The following is a 19,344-nucleotide window of genomic DNA, read 5'->3' as shown; positions in this document are numbered from 1 at the left end:
AAGGACTAAGGATGGGCTTGTGATGGGGAATAAGATGCAGGTGAGTAGGTGAGCCAGGAAATCAGCATTTGTTGGGAGCCTATTATTATGTACAGGCTCTGTTCTAGGCTCTGCAGGAGTGAGAATAATAAAGACCATGGCCTCGACCTCAAGAAGCTGGCATTCCACAGGAGGAGCTTATATTCCAGGCTGGAATCCAGGAAGGACCAGGGATGGAGAGAAGTGAAGGGCAGAATGCTGACCAGTTATGGGGTGTGAGGGGCAAAGATGATGGCTTTATACATGTCTTGGTAATCAAAAGAGGTAGCATTTTTTTTTCTTTTGGACATCATGCCACGCAGTGAATGAACTGCATCCACAGCCTGCATCAGAATGCTCTGCCTCCCTCTCTTGAGGATGGGCCCCGGTTTCCAACACCCACTTCAAGCCTGCTGTAAATCAGGACGAGCACAAAGGATGGGGCAGAGGCTGCTTGGCTGCAAGTGTCTGGTTTTGCTGTGCAAACTGGTTTCTCCTCCCTGACTCGAAACAACGGCCTGTCCTTCCTCCCCCACCCATTCTCCTTCCCTTCCCAACCTCTCCAGAGGAAGGACGGGACTGGAAGAGCGGCTAAGCAGAGAGGACATATTTATAACAAAACAACCTCGCTCCAGTAGACATATATTTGGAGATCATGAATATTTTACTTTAAAATGAAAGCTTCTAAACAAAATTATGTTATTCCTGAAAAGGCTAAGGAGGGGGGGGGGAAAGGTTGACAGTAATGGACAGCTTTAATACTGCAGTAATGTCCAGGAAGAAATCATTTGTTCCAATGAGATTCTCATTTTCATCTTGGTATCAAATATCTCTTTAAGTGCCTCCTCACCAGGGGACAAGAGAAAATGACAGAAAATGTGTCTGCCATTTGCAGAGGATACATAACAACAATAATATTAACTGCTGATGTGACTAGCATTTCTTTGTTATGTATTTCTTCCTGATTGTAGACAAAGAGAGTTTTCAATGCTTACAGCAGAAAATTTAGAAAATGCAGACGAACATAAATCAGGAAACAAGAATCTCTTACACACCCACCACCCAGAATTACGGCTTGCTAACATTGTGTGGTTTTTGTCTTTGTTTATTCTTTGTCTATACCTGTGTTTCCCAAAATGCACTCTATGCACCATGAATTTCAGTGAATCCTCTGGAAAAACGGGATTCCTCGGTCGTAAAAGTTTGCAAAATGCTGTCCACTACTACCTTCATAGAGCTTTAGAATGCATATTAATCTAGCCAAGGTGCTGCTAAGAAATTATACAGATTTTTAAAAATCTTGTTTAACTTTGTTTAACTCAGTCTTAACTTGAAATGTGGGCTTTTCTGTATGTGCGCAGGTATCTCGTGAGATCCCTATGCACATCCCATGTTTCCATGTTAGGAAAGAGTGGTCCACACAGGGGTCAGCAAACACAAAGGGCCGGGTCATAAATGTGCTAGGCTTTGCAGGCAGCCACTCATCTCCGCGGTCATTGTGCGAAAGCTGCCGTGAGGCAATACGTGGAGGATGGGCTGTGGTTTGCTGACCCCCCTGGTCTGTACAGCATTGCTAGGTCACCGCAAGACTTCCGTTTCTGGTGCCTTATTTGAGTATCACAATGCGCCTGTGAAGTAACACCAGCACAGGTACCATAGTATCAGATGGGGAAACTGAGGCACGGAGCTGCCTAATGACCCATGACAAGTTGCCTGCAGGGTTAAGCGGAATCCTAAATCTACTTTGGCTTGCTTGCAAGCTGTTGGGAAGACAAAAAGGGTGGGGGCTGAGAACAAAGGCCAGGAAGAGGCCCGGAGGCAGGTCCAGGTAAAGCTGTAGGTTCCAGTGAGAGCCTGCACGTTAAGGCTGAGCCTCTGCCTATTTAGAAGCAGTGGCCATTACTCAGAGCCCAGTTTTGGTGAGTGTTCTCTAAATGCTGGCCTCCCGTGACCTTCCCCTTCTGTCCTCCAGGGGACGTCAGGTATGACGAGGCCATGGGTTACCCTATGGTGCAGCAATGGCGGGTCCGAAGCAACCTCTATCGTGTGAAGCTCAGCACCATCACCCTCTCAGCAGGTGAGGAATGCCCCCCTCCCCGGGCAGCCAGGGGGCTTGGGGTAATTCAGCACATGTTATTGAGGACTTGGGCCGTGCCAGACCCTGGGCTGGGGATGCTGAGGGAATGAGGCCAGGCCCTCCCTGCCATGAAGGAGCTCAGAGGGAGGGTGGATGGACAAGCAGACAATGACATCCTTACATGGGGTAAGTTCTATGCAGTAGTGGGGCAGCGGTACCCCAGAGGAGGGAGCTGTCCTGAGGAGTCAGAGGGGCTTCCTGGAGGAAGGGATATCATAGTAGTGCAGGGAAGGGTGAATAGGAGAGGGGGTAAATGACAATCTAAGTCACATTTATGTTCTATATATTTCAGGCTTGTGGATTTTAAATTCTTGTCTCTTTTGGATGATTTCCTTTCCTACCCATCTCCTATACAGTAATAACAGATACTCCTCCAACACACATACACATACAATCCCCCGCTCCACCTGCACACACCCTGTGTGTCAGCTGTTGAGGACAATTTGTAATTCTCAGAATGGGACATGTTCTTTCATGCCTCTGTGACTTTGCACATGCTGTTCCCTCTGCCTGGATCTCCTTGCCCAGGGAGCACATCCTGCAGTACTGGGAGACTCCTCCTGCATTCTCCACTTCCCCCAGAATAACTCAAGGAATTCCGTGCAAGCAACTACCTGTAGGGATGCCTGGGTGGCTCAGTCGGTTAAGCGTCTGCCTTCGACTCAGGTCATGATCCCGGGGTGCTGGGATCGAGTCCCATATCAGGCTCCTTGCTCAGCGGGAAACCTGCTTCTCCCTCTGCTCCTCCCCCTGCTCGTGATCTCTCACCCTCTCTCAAATAAATAGATAAAATCTTAAAAAAAAAGCAACTACCTGTATTAAAGCACCAATGTGCTTGATTCATATCTGAGCCATGTCTGTTTCCCCCACTGACCCAAGAACTGCAGGTACAGTGTGGGCCCCATCCATTTCCATATCCCTGTTTCCTATATTCCTATAGTCTCTGTAACAGAGAATCAAAACAGGGTTGATACTCTTGTTTGATAAAGGAATAAAAAAAATGAAAACTGAAAAGTTCGGAATGAGTGAAGGACTCTGGAAAGATGGGGTTTTCTACCTTGGCTCTTACTCATAACACTGCCACTGGATTATTATCCGGGTGCTTCCTATGTATTTGCCAGCACTTTTCTTATCTTCTCTTTTTCAGGATCATTTTGTTCCTGAGCAACACAAAACTCTTTTAGCCTAGGAATCAGAGGACTTTCCCGTCTGGGAAGTACAAATAGTAATTACTGCTGACGTTGCTAAGTGCGTTATAACATTTTATACCTTAGGACTTCTATCAGTCCTGCAAGGAAAACATTATTTATCCCTTCTTTTTTTCAGATAAGGAAACTGAGGGTCAGAGAGGTTAGGTAACTTGCCCAAGGTCGCACAGCTAGTAAGTGGCCGAACAGGAGGAGAGCAGGGATTTGATTGCAGTTTTGTCTGCCTGGATAAAGAGCCACAGGTCATCTCCATGGTTACCTATCATTTAAGAGAAACTATCTCATCATTAACACTGCTGTATTAATTATCCAGTTGCAGGAGTTAACAGATTGGTGGAGTTTGTCCTAATCAAACACCCATTCTTTGAGGCATGTTTCTGTTTTCCCCACCACCCACACCCTTGCACCTCACTTGTGAATCAGACTGCGATGTACCTGTTAGAACTACAAAGGTGTATCAGCTTTAATTAATCAATAACGATGCTCTTGAGAACCCCCTTGTAAATCAAATGTTGGCAAATTGGAGTTCGTGTTTAATGTTGGAGAGCTTGCTTGCTCTTTTACAGTTTGCTTTGATGTGGCACAGAATCCATTGCTTTTGTAATCATGGCGGTTGGTGTTTCTGCCATGTCCCGGGAACTGTGCCCTTGTACCTGGTTAGGGTGGGGGTGGAGAAGGATGCATGTGCACAATCAGAGACAAGTGGAATGGAGCTTCTGCTTTCAAGGTGGTGCCCACTGAAGGTGCAAAGCATAGGTGCCCCTGGCCAAGATTGTGTGAACAGCTTCTTGGTAGGGTGGGAGTGACTTTCCAGAGCATAGGAATGACTTAGGGAAGAGGTGGGGAGGCCATTTCAGGTGAACGGTGGTTTGTATATGTGTACGTTTTGCAGTTTGGGGGCTGTAAATGAAGAAAGGATGGTGGAAATCTCAGGTCACGTTTAGGAGACCTAAGAAGGCTGATATGGCTGGATGTAAAGCCTGATATAGGTGGCTCATGGGAGATGCCCTTGGTGGTCTGGAATACCAGGTGAGGTCGTGGGTAGACTGGTCATTGGCAGCAGGAAGGAGCTCAGGCAGGTCTTAAGGCTCTCAGAAGAACAGCTTGGTGACCTGCCTGTCAGAGGAAGGAGCATGGAGCTGTGGTTATGGAGTCATTGCTATGCAGGCTCCGTGCTAGGCACTGAGGACCTAGGTCTCCTTGGCACAGGACTAAGAGCAGCAAGGAGGCCCTTGACACTCTCAGGAGATGGAACTACCACTGTTTCAGGAAGGTAGAGGCAGAAAGGGAAGCAGTATTCTAGGAAGCCAAGCCAGGGATCAGATCCAAGGACATCAGAATATCTGCCGAGCCTGGGCCAGGGAGCCCCGGGGCTCCAGCTGTGGTCAGTCCAAGCCCTGGGTGACTGGGTGCAGCGGAAAATGCATATGCTTTGGAGTGAGAGCAGAAGGGGCTTGGAGGCCTAGCTCCTCTGGCTGGGAGACCAAGGAAATCATTCAGAGTCTGAGCTTTGACTTGCTCATATACACATGGGGGTTGCAGCATTGGGGCTGAGACTAAACTGGAACCAGTGTAAGAAACAGCAAGCAGTGTGCTTGGTGCCCATTAGTTGCTCGGGACAGACATCAGCTTTGATTTCCTGATGGCGACTTTCAGGTCCCATGACCTCGGTCGCCAGGCTTGAGGCCTTCCTCTGCCATTGGTTCCCTCTCGGCTGCCGTGTCTTACGTGTCAACCAGAGAGAGCAACCTTTTGCTGTGTAAGCAAGGGGGGGTTGCCCCTTCAGACCACAGCAGCCACCAGGCTGATCCTGGGGTGACACCAAATCCAGGCTGGAGAGAGCCCCTGGCCCCTTATAACTTGCCAGCCACCAGCCTCCCAGATCTGACCACCTCCACGTGCTTCTCCTGTGTCCAGGCTTCAGCAACGTCCTCAAGATCCTGACCAGGGAGAGCAGTCGGGAGGAGCTGCTGTCCTTCATCCAGCACTACGGCTCCCACTACATCGCAGAGGCCCTGTACGGCTCCGAGCTCACATGCATCATCCACTTCCCCAGCAAGAAGGTCCAGCAACAGCTGTGGCTCCAGTATCAGAAAGGTAAGGCTCCTCCGACAAGCCAGACCCCGGCTCGGCCATGTCTAAGCCCCTTCGGCATTCCGTGCCCCTCTCTGGGCTTCGGTTTCTCCATGGACAGGATGAGGGGCCGTATGATTATACTTCAGGATTCTTTCAGTTCAGGCCTTTTCTGAGACCCTAAGGTAGTGGGCTGGACTCCAGAACTCCTTCCTTGTACCGCAGGCGCCTTGTTTCCAACGTTCTGCCACTCACCTTGGGAGCTTCAGTCCCTTCCCACCTCAGTTTTCCCTTCCTGTGAAATGGGCGCTTAAGTAGCCATTCTTGTCCCACCTTGAAAGGGAAGCAGTTAGTGTCACAGCATTTTGAGAAGGTAGAAATATTCCATACTTGCGTTATGTGTTTTAACATGTCCGTGTATTCACATCCCCATTTCGCAGGGGGAGAAAATGAGTCTCAGTCATGCCAAGTCAAGTGCCCGTAGATACACAGCTAACAAGTAGCAGGGTGAGAACTGCTTCCTGTTGTCATTGTTATTATTATCAATTAATTGAGAAAGGAGAGCTCTCAATGGACAGAAAGGGTGGGGTGCTGCCACCTTCTTCACATGGCTCAGCCACCCCATCTCAGAAACCAAATCAACATAACTCTTAAAACCACAGAATGTGGGAGCCAGAAGGGACCTTCCTTATGAGTCTCACTGGGCTTAGCACCCCGAGTTTGCAGTTGGGGGAACTAAGGCCCAGAGGGAGGAGGAAGCTTGCTGAGTGTCACTGAGCTCCACTGGGTGGGCCCAAGACAAAGTGGGGTGCTCCATGCTACCCATCCTGGGCTTTTCATGCTGCCCCTCCTCCCTGACTGGATGAAGCCCCCATGCACCTGCCTTTACCATCTCCAGAACCTTGCCTTTTGCCCCCGGGGGCTTGCACCCCCCACCATGGTCTCACCCCTCCCTGCCTCCTGTGTGCAGCTGTGGGGGCCACGGGGTGGTTTATAGATGCAGGGGACATAACTGAGTTGTCTGGGAATAACTCTGTTTTTATGGCTGTGACAATGACGGTCTTTAAGGAAGTACATTAAATCAATAGAAGTCTCGTTGTCTTACCCTATAAATAACGTGACACATCATTAAGCAGGGCAATAAGCTTCAGGACTTTGAAGTAATACAATTAATTCGTGTTTATAAAAACCTGCGCTCACTGTGGTCGCTGAACTAATTCACCTCAGCCTGCGCTTGGGGCCCGGGACACCACTGTCATGCTACATACCACATCATCTCCATCCTCAACTGCTTCCGGGCCTTGGCCTGTTTCCCTCCAGAAAACCCCACTCCTTATGCCGTGGATGCATGGACTCTGTGGCAAGTAGGATGGGTTTGGGGGCAGAAGGAATGCCGACAGAGCAGCTGGGGGCCCCCTTCGCGACCCCCAGAGCCCTCAGGGTTGCCACAGACTTGTTGGGAGAACTTTGTGTGGTAGCTTTTCTCTCTGGGCTGCTTGTGCGGAGGCACATTTCTTGCTTCTGAGGTACACTTGCTCCCAAGAAGGGCCCAGGGGTGCGCGGAGGCCGCCTTAACACTTCTTGTTCTCTCCACCTGCTGTGACCTAGAGGGCACACGAAACACTGTGGTTTTATTTTTTTTTAAATGTGGGAGTGATGTTTGCGAGGGGGAGGCTGAGAAGCCGGGGATTTTCCCCTGAAGAACTAGAGGCACTCTGGACTCAGAGGTAGTGGGTGACCTTTCCCTCCCCAGCCATGGACTCTGTGTCATGCGCATGTGCTGCACAAGGGCCCCCTAGGAAGCGGGTCAGGATGGGTCTGGGTTTGAAAGCAGATCTCACTGAGGGCAGAGCTGTGGGAAGAGGACAGAGCTGGTGTGGTGCTGGAGTGGGACAGAGAGGCTTTCAAGTCCCCCTGTCTCTCCTTCCATCCCTGCCCGGTAACCTCGGGCAAAGAACTTCTAAGTTTCTGTTTCCTCGTGTGTTAAATGGGGGATAGGAATTCCCTGGCGTGGCTTTTGGGAGAACGAAATGAGATAATACAGGTAAAATGTCTGGCATGGAGTCAGCACAGGGGAAAATTATAGCTTGGACTAAAGCAAAACTTGTGGGCAGCAGCTGAGGATTCTAGACCTGGCCACAGCTCCTGCTCATGGGTGACACACCTTAATCTCCCTGTGGAGCACCTATTTCGCTAGAAAAGGACAAATATCCTTTCAACCTAGAGAGTGGAGGGGTGGAGGGGTTCCTGGAGCCTTTGAAATCTATGTTTAGCCCCAGGGGGTGGCTTGTCCTTGACTGGAATGACCAAAGCCTGAAGAGAAGGTCAGGAGAAGAGACCCAATAGGGCATGAGTAACAGCACTTTACAGTGTAAAGTTCTGTGGGTTCTCCCACTTACCCCTTGAGGCAAAGAAGGCAAGAATCCCATTCACCCCTCATCTTAGACCGGGACAGCTGAAGCTTAGAGAAGAAAAGGGGGCTTGTTGGGGGGTCACAGTTTATGAGGGAAAGGGTGTTTGAATTCCAGCCTGAGCACAGTATTCCCTGCACCCTAGATCTGGTGTCCACAGAAATTAGCAAATGTCCCAGCCTTGATCTGGGGCAGCCCCCAGAAATCACTGGAAGGGCCAAGGGTTTGGGGCTGAATGTGCCTGATTAAAATATTCCCATGAGAGGTTTATTTTACTCTTATTCCCCTAAGTGCTTCTCAGTGTGTGTTCCACGGGGGGGGGGGGGGGGGGAGTGACATTTATCATTCATTAATTCTTTAGTTTACTAATATTTCCTAAGGGCCGCTTGGCAGACCTTGTGCCCGGTGCCGGGGCACCGCAGGAGACAAAATGTGTCCCCACGTTGTTCATGCCCAGTCTGTCTTAGACTTCCAACGTTTCACCATTTTTTTTTTAACCCACAGGTAGACAGCTGGAAAGAGGGAGGGGGTGGGTACATGGTAAAGAACCTAGTCACTCTCATGTGATGGCCCGTATCTATTCTTCCATGGGCCAATTCTGATCAGTTAGGGAATGGCTTAGCTAGGCCACTGTATGGAGGCCATGGAGCCCATTGGCCAAGAACAATATGATCAATTGGCAATGGCTGCCGTGATGCGGGGGGCGGGGGGGTGTCTGTGTATCGTTTTCCCTGCAGCAGGGCAGAGTGAAAGCTAAAAGAATAGACCCACCTTGCGACACTGATTCCAGGGGGATGCTGGGCATGCCAAGCAGGACTGGAAAGATCTAGGCAGGGAGGTGGGGTTCGCTACCACCCAGTGGATCTCAGCATTTTGCAGTTTGGAGGAGACCGGAGCACTGAACAGGCCAGTTAGATGGTGCCTGTCAGAAGCCAGGAAGACCTTAGAAGTAGCCAAAGTCATCCCTGGACCCTCCAGGCCCAGGAGTGCTTAGTGTGGAAGCTGCTTAGCCCGTGAGTCTCCTCCAGCCCTCGCCTCTGGTCCCAGGCTGTGCCCCAAGCACCCCATGAAGGTTTCAGTCTCTTGCCTTCAGCTTAATACTTTCACTACATGCTGTTGTGTTCCTGATATGCATATATTTTTTAAAAAGCTACCTTTCTCCCCGTTCACTCTTTGACTTGATACTCACGAATACTGTCTAGCTGTGACCTTGATACACTCTTTTATCTTAATTATGATAAAAGAAGTCACCCATCCTCTGGCTACCTTGGATAAAGACTTCCCCATTTGGAGATAAAGCAGAGGTTTTGCAGTCAGATGGACTCGGGTTCGAATCCCAGCTCTACCTCTTACCAGCTGTGTGATCTTGGGCAAATTGATTCATTCTCTAGATCACTTTCCTCATATGCAAAATACAGGCTCCAGTGAAAGCATAGTCCATCAGTGGACTCATCTAGCACTGAGCTGGACACCTAATGATCATCTTGATCCAACCCATTCCCTCCCACCATAGCTGCCACATCCGCTCTGGTTACTGTGTTCCCAAGGGCATGTGTGTGTGTGTGTGTGTGTGAGTGTGTGTGTGTGTGTGTGTGTGTATGAGAGAGAGAGAGACCAACTGAGGGAGGTAGGAATAGTCAGAAAAACACAAAGAGGTAGACAGGTGCAAATCAGAATACACACACACACACACACACACAGGAGAGACAAAATGTAGAAGAGAAAATGTATGTAATTAATAAGCCTTTTCCAAGTTTATAGACTAGGTGACCCTGTGAAAGGACGTTTTCTAGTGAAGGTTATACTGCTCTTGAGTTAAGATTGGGATTGTCCATGGTAAAGAGATGTCCTCACAGATAAATGCCTGTTGCCACCTTTAAAAGATGTTTTATCTCTATTATAATTTCCCAAGACTGTCCAAGGGAATGAAATTTCTGCATTTCCATTTGAATTACAATGCACTTTTGAATGTCAGTGGCAGCATTCCTAGGCTACTCTTGAAAGGAGTTTTGGCTGTTTGAAAGGCAGCCCAGGGGTTGAGGTGGGGGGAGGAGAAGGAAACGATAGTCAAATGTCACCTCCTTTTGTGAGGACAGTTGTGACCAAGGGGCTGATGTGGGCTGGAGAACTCTCCTGGGCTCTCAGTTTCCTGAGGGAGCTTGCTTCAAAGACAGCAACCAGACATGAAAGGAGTTGTTCTCAGAATTGAGACCTGCCTGGGTACTGGTTTACTTCTCTGTAGATTTAATCATCAGGGGGCAGTTTTCAGGTCCCATTTGCTTGACCTTCTGTAGCATTCGACAGAGCTGACCACTTCCTGCTAGAGGCACTTTCTGTGTTTGCTTCCATTGTCCCAGATCTTCTTTGTGAGTCACCTGCCTTCCTGCTGGCTTCTTCTCTGTCTGCTTTGCAGGCTCATCCTCTTCAACCAGCCCAGTCCATGTGGCTTCACAGGACGCTGGCCTGGGCCCCTCTTCCTGGACTGTCTTCTCTCTGTGAGGACTCTGTTACCATCCCTACATTGACCACTCCCACTTTATACCTCTGCCTCCAAGCTTTCCCCTGATATTTGCCATTATGCCAGCCCAAACGCTTGCCCACCCAAACGCTGCCCCACGCAACTTCGCGTTTTCCCAGCATTCTAGTGAAATGTGCCCTGATCTGTTTGGAGGCAGAACCAGAATCCTAAGTCCTTCTTCATTTCCTCCTCTCCCTAGCTCCCCCCATTTCCCAAATCTTATCCATTTTAATTCCCAATTAGGTCTTGAATTTGCCTACTTCTTTCCATCTCACTGCTGTGCCCTGTATCAAGCTGCCATCATGGCTTGCCTGGACTCTAGCATTGGCATTCTCCCTGGACCCCCCTGCATCCACTCTTATCTCCCATCAATCCAAACCACACAGCAGCCCTGAAGATATGGGTCAGTCAGTGCTCTCCAGAGACAGAACCAACAGGATGGTTAGATGGATGGATGGATGGATGGATAGATAAAAATCTCTATTATATATAATATTCATATATAAGATATATAGAGAGAGAAAGAAAGAGAGAGAGAGATTTATTATGAGGAATTGGCTCATGTGATTATACAGGCTGGGAAGTTTCAAGCCAAGATCTGTTCAGCAAACTGGAAATTCAGGAGAGCTGATGGTATAAGTTCCAATTCCAAAGCTGGCAGGCTTGAGACCCAAGAAGAACCAATGCTTCAATTTGAGTCCAAAGGCAAGAAGAGAATGTTGTTCCAGCTCAAACAGTCAAGCAGAAGGAGTTCTTTCTTACTCATGGGAGGGTCAGCCTTTCTATTCTATTCAGTCTTTCAGCTGGTTGGATGAGGCCCACTCACATTAAGGAGGGCAGTCTGTTTGACTCAGTCTGCTGCTGATCTCATCCAGAACACCCTTACTGACACCCTCACAGACACATCCAGAATAGTGCTTGACCAAATATCCGGACACCCCACATCCCAGTCAAGTTGACATATACAATTACCCGTTAACAGAAATACCATCAGGCTACTTGTTGGATGAAAACTCCTGGGTGCTTTGTCATTGCCCTGAGGTTAACTTCCACACTCTTCCCCATGGCCTCAGGGCCCTCCCAGATCTGATGTGTCCCCAGCCAACCTCCCCAGCCCCATCTGCTCCAGGCTGTCTGACTCTCAGTGACACCCAGCCTCACAATCCGTGAGAACGGCAGGAGTCAGGGATCAGAAGCTGGCCACATTCATCTACGCCGGGTCCCAGCGAGGTGGTGGGAGGTGGCTGCATGCCCCTTTCCCTTCCCCTGGCTTCGTGGCTTCCATGCAGCCATTTGTAGGCTGTGTCTAGCTCTGAGGTAGTGTTTCCTTGAAGAGTAGGGAGGTCAGAGGAGGTTAAATATGAGCTGGACACTCACCCATCTGCAGCACGCCAGAGGAGAGAACTAACTTAATTCTCCTCAGAACCTTGCAAAAAGACGATACAGAATATGGTTCATTAAACACAAATAGGCCTATGAGACTGCCATTTCCACCAGATGAAATTACCAAAAAAAGCATTTGTTCCCCAGTTTAGATTGAGTCCATCTGGAACGGAACACCCTAGTCGTTTTCCTATTGGTGCGCACCAGGAATAATAATCCTTCGCAGGGCTCCACGCAGAACAGCCCACAAAGCATTGTCACGTACATTCTTTCATCCCATTTACTCCTCACACAACGAGCCTGGAAGAGAGGCATTGTTATCTGCATTTCATGCTTGAGGGGAGTGAGACTCAGAAGGGTGAGATGGCCTACAGGAGTTCACACCAGGGAGCTTGGCAGAGCAGGGATTTGAACTGAGGCTGCTTTCATCACAAGGACCATGTTTGTCCCGACCACAGCAGCCTCAGAGAACTCTCTAGATGCTGGCATCAGGCCCAAGGGAACCACCTGCACTCCTGTTCTGTTTCTCTTACCTACCGTCAAAAGAACTGAGGGAAGTGAGGACTCAGAGCATAGGCCCTCAGCGTGGGCAGGGGAGGAGATACTCTACTCACCAATACCCCTCTGTGTAACTCGCTTCTCCCTCTTAACTCAGTGGCAGCATTATAAGGCAGAGCCAAACCCTAGGACGTCAGAGCTGGAAGGAACCTTGGCAGTCCTCGAGCCAGGGTGAGCTTCTCTTTGTGGACCTGTTTTGATCACAAGGTAGTAGCTGCCTGGAGGGCTCACTGAAAGAGATTCTGGGTCAGAACCAGGCTTGGTGACAAGAATGCAGTGATCCCTTAGCAACACCAGTCATGGGTGTGAGAGGAAGAAAGAGCGACTCTTGTGTAAGGTGTTTCCCATCCTGTTCCCATTGGGCAGAGGGGAAGGCTGAGGTCAGCTTATGCAATCAGTTAGAACCTGCATTTGCAAGGGGGGGAACCTAATAACCAGCTAACAGTGTTTTTTGGGGGCTTCGCCCTCCTGAAAACTCAGAGCAAATTCAAAGACTCCTGGTTGCCAAAGCCCCCCACACCCTTAAAGATAGGAGAGTTACTGGTTGATAGACTGCATGTTTTATTATTTTAGGGTACATGCACACACAAATACATCATTCCTTGAAGGCTTGGAGGCTGCCCCTCTTGTCCTTCCACTTAGGGAAGCAATAAGAAATTGATACTGTTGTAATCTAGTTACTCTGATTCTATTCAGACAGGAGCCAAAACCACTCCTGTTCCCCTGTCACAGTCCTGTTCCCAGGAAAGTGATACAGGGACTAAGGGAGCAGGGCTGTCAGGTGGGACCCTTCTCTCTCAGCAGTCTTGCACTAAGAATGTGGAATTTCCCTGGAGATGAGTATGGGGCTTTTGTCCTCTCTCTGCCTTCAACCCCTTAGTGAGAAGAAAAAGGACTGGAGGGAACACAGGGGCACAGAGGGATGCTTTTGCCTTCCCCCAGTCCTCAGCAGCGCGCAGAACCTACCCTCCCGAGAGCAGCCTCACTCACAGATCCCACAGCACAAAGGCACGTTCCTCGCCACTCCGTCTCTCCTGTCCTCCCTTCATCCTTTTTCACCTCTCCATTGTTCCACACTAGTGTGTCCAGGCCCTACTATATGTCAGGCTCTGTACTAGGGGTGAGTCAGACCTACTTCCTGCTCTCAGGAGGCTCACAGTCAAACGGGAAAGATTAACCGGTGAACAGACAATGACAAACCTTTTAATAAATGCTGTGACAAAGGAAAGCTTGTGTGTGTGTGTGTGTGTGTGTGTGTGTGTGTGTGTGTGTGTGTGTCTAGGGTCTGGAGTGGAGGAAGCAAGGCTGGGAGACTGGTCCCTAACCATGTAGGGTGGGTGGGAATTTCCCTGGAGGAGAAGACATCCCAGCAGAGCCCTGGAGGGTATGGGCCTTTGCCACCCCCAGGGGGTGGAGGTGGATTGCAGGGGACAAGACACAGATCTGGGGCTGTGGAAAAGCCTGGTGAAATCTGAGTCTTCTCCGACCAGTTGGGAGCAGTAGTGCCTGGATGTTTTCAGGTGCTCTTGAGGGATGCCACTGGCCTCTTTTTTAGATCTTTGAATGTCTCCGTGCCTCAGTCCTCTAAGTAGTCAGAGGAACTGCCATTACCTCTGTCCCCAGCTGAGTACTCTCATGCACAGGAGAGGCTGAGTCTCCAAATGCCTGCAATGAAGTCAAAACACCAGGCCAGTTTCAGAAGTACGCAGGGAATAGTTGGAAAAGCATCTGAACCTTTCAGGTTGTTATGAAGATGGGATGAGATCATGTGATTAGTTGGCTCATAGTAGGAACTCAACACAAATCAGTCATTGTTGCCCACTAAGGAGTACCTATCAACAAATACCAACATACATATTAGGTGTGTGTGAGTCATCTGTCCCATGTGCCAGATCTGTGACATGGGACAAGGCATTTTGATTTCCTGAGTCTCAGTTTATCTTTAAGATGGCTATAGTGATGCTTGCTTCACAGTATTGTTATGGGAATGAACTGAAACAATGATTATAAAGTGATTATCACTGCACCTGGCATGTAAGAAATACTCAGGAAATGTGAGCTGTTATTATTATCATTTATTATTGTGAGACACAATCGAGTCAGTGATGATTATTATTACCATCACTTTTCTAAAACAAAAGGCATAATGGTGTGGTGTAGCTCTTTCCAGTCCTGAGTACAGAAGCCTAAGGTAAACCTAAAGTCACGACTGTTTCTCACTCGGTGACTGGCCAACTTGAATTTGAGTCCTCCTGAACCTGGGGGTTGGGAATAGAAAGCAGAATTATCAGAAAGCTCAGCCTGGGTACAGGGGAGCCTCTTTGCACAGATGGAAGCTGAGCTTATAATGCACAAGAAGAATGTGTAGGGCTGTGTGTGTTGGGGAGGGGGATGGCGGAGGAGTGGGTAACAATGACTGATTTGTATGGCGTTCCTACTATGGGCCAGTTAATCACATGATCTTGCCTTGGTATTTGTCAGAACCCCCACGAGGTCCAGGGTATTATGTCCATCTTCCAAATGAGAAAACTCATCTGCTTAAGGTCACATGGCTGGAAATAGGCAGAGGCAGGATTCTATCCCAGGACTGTGTGACCCCGGGGCCCCCATGCCCTAATGCATCCCTGTAAGAACAGACACCATGTACGGAGAACCACTCTTATGCCAGAGGCACACTGGGCACTTCGTGTACACGCTCTCATTTAATCCTCACAACGACCTTCTAAAGCTGGTGCCTTTCTGCCTAGGAAACTGAGAATCAGGAGGTGCTGGGGGGCGGGGGGGAAAGGGGGGTGTATATAATCCAAAGGCATATAGCTGGTTGAAGTATTTGCCCTTTTCCTTTCTTTCTTTTCTTGCTCCAGCCCTCTCACCATTTATGTTTTGTTATTACTTAACCACAGTGGGCACTCCAAAAAGAGTGTTCTGAGAGGCATTTCTCTTCCTCCTGAAACAGGCAGATGTAGTTGACCGGGAAGAGTGAAAAAAGAAGCAGACAGATCAGCAGGATTCCAACCTGCATGGTGTTGGTCAGCTGGCTCGAGATCCTTCTTTTCTAGCAACACCTTGGCTCTGGGTCAGGGTCCAGGCCTTGAGCCAGGCCTTAGAGATTGACTTGACCATGGATCCATTGGGTTGGAGCTGCCCTTGGTTGTTTTTATCTGACACATAAGCCCTAGACCTCAGGTGTTCTTCCTTGGGATCCTTGGGGTCTGTACTTCTGTTCCCTCACATTTCACGGGTGCACAAGGAGATGGAAGGCTCCTTTTAGAGATCTCAGTCCAAGCAGTCCCTGAGGTCGGGAGCCTCAGAATCACCGAAATTTACAACTGGAAAGATCCTTAATTCAATAAATCTATTAATATAGATGGTGAAATGGGTAATGAGAAACTTGCTCAGAGGGAACTATCAATTAGTGACAGGGTTAGGATTTAAACCAGCTCCCTTTTCTCCCTCCTCCTTCCAAGAAGGTGTGCTAAGAGGCAATTCAAGGGACTCTGTGCCCAAATGTATCTCCTTTTTGTTTGTGATTGCTTTACTGAGATACAGTTTACATATCGCATATCGAAGGTATCTTTTTGAGCCTTCTCTTCCAGTGGTGGTTTTGCACAAAGATAAAATTTAGCATTTCCACAAGGAAACTTTTCATGATTTTATTGTTGAGAAGATTCTCCAAGGAAAATGAAATCTGAGGTAACCACTCCTCCCACCTTTCAATCATATCCTATTTTCTTTTGCAGCTTACTGTCCTGTGATTCAGGGAGGCAGCTGGTGGGAGGGGCACACGGGGGCACAGCCGGCTGGTGCTAAATATGACACAAAGTGTTCATTTCTATCAGTATATGAGCTAGGCTGCCCCCATGCCCTGGTTTTGTCCAGCAAGTCTGAGTGCCTGCTCCGTCCGAATGCAGCAGTAAATTAAATGTGGCTCAGCCTTCATGGAGCTCAGTCTAGGCTTGGAGGGAGACGGGTAATGAGGAAATCACAGTGCAATGTGTAAACACTAGGGGGAGGAAGCACAAAGTGTGGTCTGGACACTGGACTCAAACCGTGGGGCGGCTCAGGAATGGCATCCCAGAAAACCTGCAGGAGGCAAGATTTAGGCAGCATAGGTGGTTAAGGAGAGGGAAAGTATCAGGGGGCAAGAAAAGCACGTACAAAAAAAAGGCCCCGAGATAAGAGAAAAAAAAAAGTGTATGGAGCAGATTGGTAGGAAGCCATGCCGAGATAAATGTAGGAAGATAGAGTGGCAAAGGCCAAATCCCACTAGATGCGTGAACCACATTAAGAAATGCGTCCTTTTACTAGGAGCAATTTAAAGTCAATGAAAGATTCTATGTGATATCATTTGCATTTTAAAATTTGATTCTGGCTGGTGTGGGATAGGGCTTGACCTGAGATTGAAGGAATACTAGATTGAAGTCGGGAAGATCAGTTAGGAAGTTGTAGCCTTGTTTCAGGAGAAAAGTAATAGCAGCTTAACATTTAGTAGTCATGCAGCTGAAGAAAAAAAAATAAAATGGGTGAGAAATGGTGGCACTGAAGGGTTTCTTAAAGTAGAGCAAAAGAAGAACCGCAGGTGCTGGGAGAGCTGAGCCAGGTTTGAGTATGTTGAGTCTGAGGTTTCTCAGGGACATCGTCATCCAACACACCAGCCCACAGTTGACAAGCTAGTTGGCACTATGAAGTGGGCAGCTGGACACATACTGGTCTGGTGATCAAAAAAAAAGGTAAGACCTGAACACTCGAGTTTGGGACCTAGTTGTGTAGGTAATCGTCACAGAAGACAAAGCTCCCAGTGTAAAAATACAGATCCCCTTTTGCAACTTGCTTCCTCAGGGAGCAACTTCCACACACACACCCACCCCTCCACACCCAGTATTGTTTCTGACCTTTTATTTAGAGAGGCTTTGTTTCACTCAGAGCGGCTGTCCACACTTCTTATTTCTGGCCAGCTTTTACTTGGGTAAAATGTTACGGGACACCGAGGAACAGTCCCAGTGCATAGTACATAGGCTGCAGTTAACACCTCCCATTTCACGGAGGAAGGAAACAGGTCTATGCAATCATCACCAGAGCAGAAGGAATGGATACATACTTCTAGGGTTTTGGCTTCGTCATTTGCACCGTTCATTTGGCCAAGAGTTAACTAGCCTTTATGGAAGGTCCAGCATATAGTGCCCCGAGTGTGTACGCATCACACATTTCCTCCGATTGGTGCAAGTTTCATTCTCCTACATCCAGCCCCCGAGTCATGGATCGGGGAGACAGGTATACCTGTTCCCTTTCCACCCTTTGAACCATGATATTTCCAATTTATTTCTAACACTTTAACAGAATCATTAGATTTGTTAAACAAGCTCCAGACCCTTGGACCTGAGAGTTTTTATTCTTAAGTTTAAATATGAAATGTCATTTCACAAAAACACATTGTCTTATTCATGTGGTTGCTCATAAGTCACACTCATGAAACATAATTTGTCATAGTGTTAAGTTGTTTTAACGTTTATCTCTAAACATCTGTGGTCACTCGAAAGTAGTGGGATGGACCCCAGCCTGGTATGTGGTTCAGAGGATGGAACACACCCAGCTATAAAAGGATGTAACACTCACATAGTGAAGCTTTCTGCTCCCAAGCAGGTCCAAAGTGGCTTGAGAAAACAAAGAGAGGAGACTGGCTTGGCTTGTATATAATGGGTAGGGGTGTGGAGTAGGGTTGAGGTGGGTTGCTGTGGTCTGAACTTCCCTCTGGCACTAAAACGTGGCACCTAGGTTTGCCAATGAGGGGTTGATGGGGAAGGAGGTGGGGAGTAGTGGGGTTTGAATGCTGTCAGAATTCAAGCATCAAGTTTGGAAGTCAGAACCTTTATTACAATTCGCCCTGGATGTTTGACTACTGAAATGTGCCATGTTTCATTTAACTGAACTTGAACTTGTGTAAGCAAGCCAATATGGCACTCTATGATGGCAGTAAGGGAAATGAAAATTCTACTAAATGCCTTGTATTAAGAGCCCAACATTGTATATTTTGAGAAGTGAAATTAGTGCTTTGGTCACTATCAATAATGTCTGGAACTCTGAAGGCGAGGAGTGTCTTAGTGAGGCCTTTTATTATGGATTTAGTATGTGTAAAGATGTGTAATCTTGATATATGTTTTGAGTTATCTGTGACACAAGAAATTCCCAGAGATCTTTACCCTAAAGAGGCAACCTTGGATAGGGAATTGTTGCTGCCATTGGCTGGACCAGATGAGCACATCATTGGCAATGGTCCAAGAGTCTATAGAGATGTGATGGGGCTTGACTGTTGGCCAGGGCACCCAGTGCAAACAAGACTGCATGAAGTTTGGCCACTTGTGCTGACCACTTGGGTTCTGTTCCGTTATCAGGAACATCCCAGTTAAGGGCTGAAAAGTAGCAGCTTTCCAGCAAACTCCCATCACATATGATGGTGGTGATACCACCTATAAAGTATATAAACTGTTTGCTACTCACTTGGTTGATCCCAGGGAACTCCTCAGATAAGCCGAGGGGTGTGGGAAAGGTGTCCTTTTCCAGCACTATGGCATCTGGCAAAGGACTGAGGAGGGAGGGGGCACCCTATCCTACACGAGGTATGCTGAGGGCCTAGGTTTGGCTCTGTGGCTGTGCTGAACTTTCAGGGTGCTGCTTCCATGACCCAAAGCATATTGGGCAGCTAGGGATGGAGCGCCACGGGCTCAGTGTCTGTGACAACTAACCTTTGTTTCTAGGAGAGCCCAGTATGCAGCCAGCAATTGTACTCTAATACCTTATGTTAATTTTTGAAATTATTTGAGTTAATGAATACTGACCTGGAGGAAAAATCCTTTTATGCCAGCCATCTATAGGAATGGCTAAACACGCATATTTCTGTTTTAAAATAAATACACATACATATGTATATAAATATATACATACATATACATGTATATAACTTTATATATATAAATATATATATTTATATATATATAAAATCTTGACTCCATTTAACCTCTCAGAAAGTGTCAAGATGACATC

General features: G+C 47.9%; 1 protein-coding gene across 3 annotated transcripts in view; it reads left to right on the top strand.

Moving 5' to 3' along the window:
* Positions 1 to 19,344, top strand: part of ASTN2 (astrotactin 2) — a 904,520-nt gene that overhangs the window by 668,656 nt on the left and 216,520 nt on the right. For all 3 annotated transcript variants that reach the window (XM_028107899.2, XM_028107897.2, XM_028107898.2), the window contains 2 exons: positions 1,991 to 2,095; positions 5,281 to 5,460. In XM_028107899.2, the coding sequence (XP_027963700.1) occupies positions 1,991 to 2,095; positions 5,281 to 5,460 (285 nt within the window). The remainder of the gene's footprint in view (positions 1 to 1,990; positions 2,096 to 5,280; positions 5,461 to 19,344) is intronic.

The sequence above is a fragment of the Eumetopias jubatus genome, unplaced genomic scaffold (assembly GCF_037043125.1).
Source record: "Eumetopias jubatus isolate StellerSeaLion01/CBP00866 unplaced genomic scaffold, mEumJub1_p1.0 scaffold_15, whole genome shotgun sequence".
NCBI lineage: Eukaryota > Metazoa > Chordata > Mammalia > Carnivora > Otariidae > Eumetopias > Eumetopias jubatus.
The sequence above is the reverse complement of the archived record's forward strand: the minus strand, read 5'-3'. Positions and strand labels throughout refer to the sequence as shown.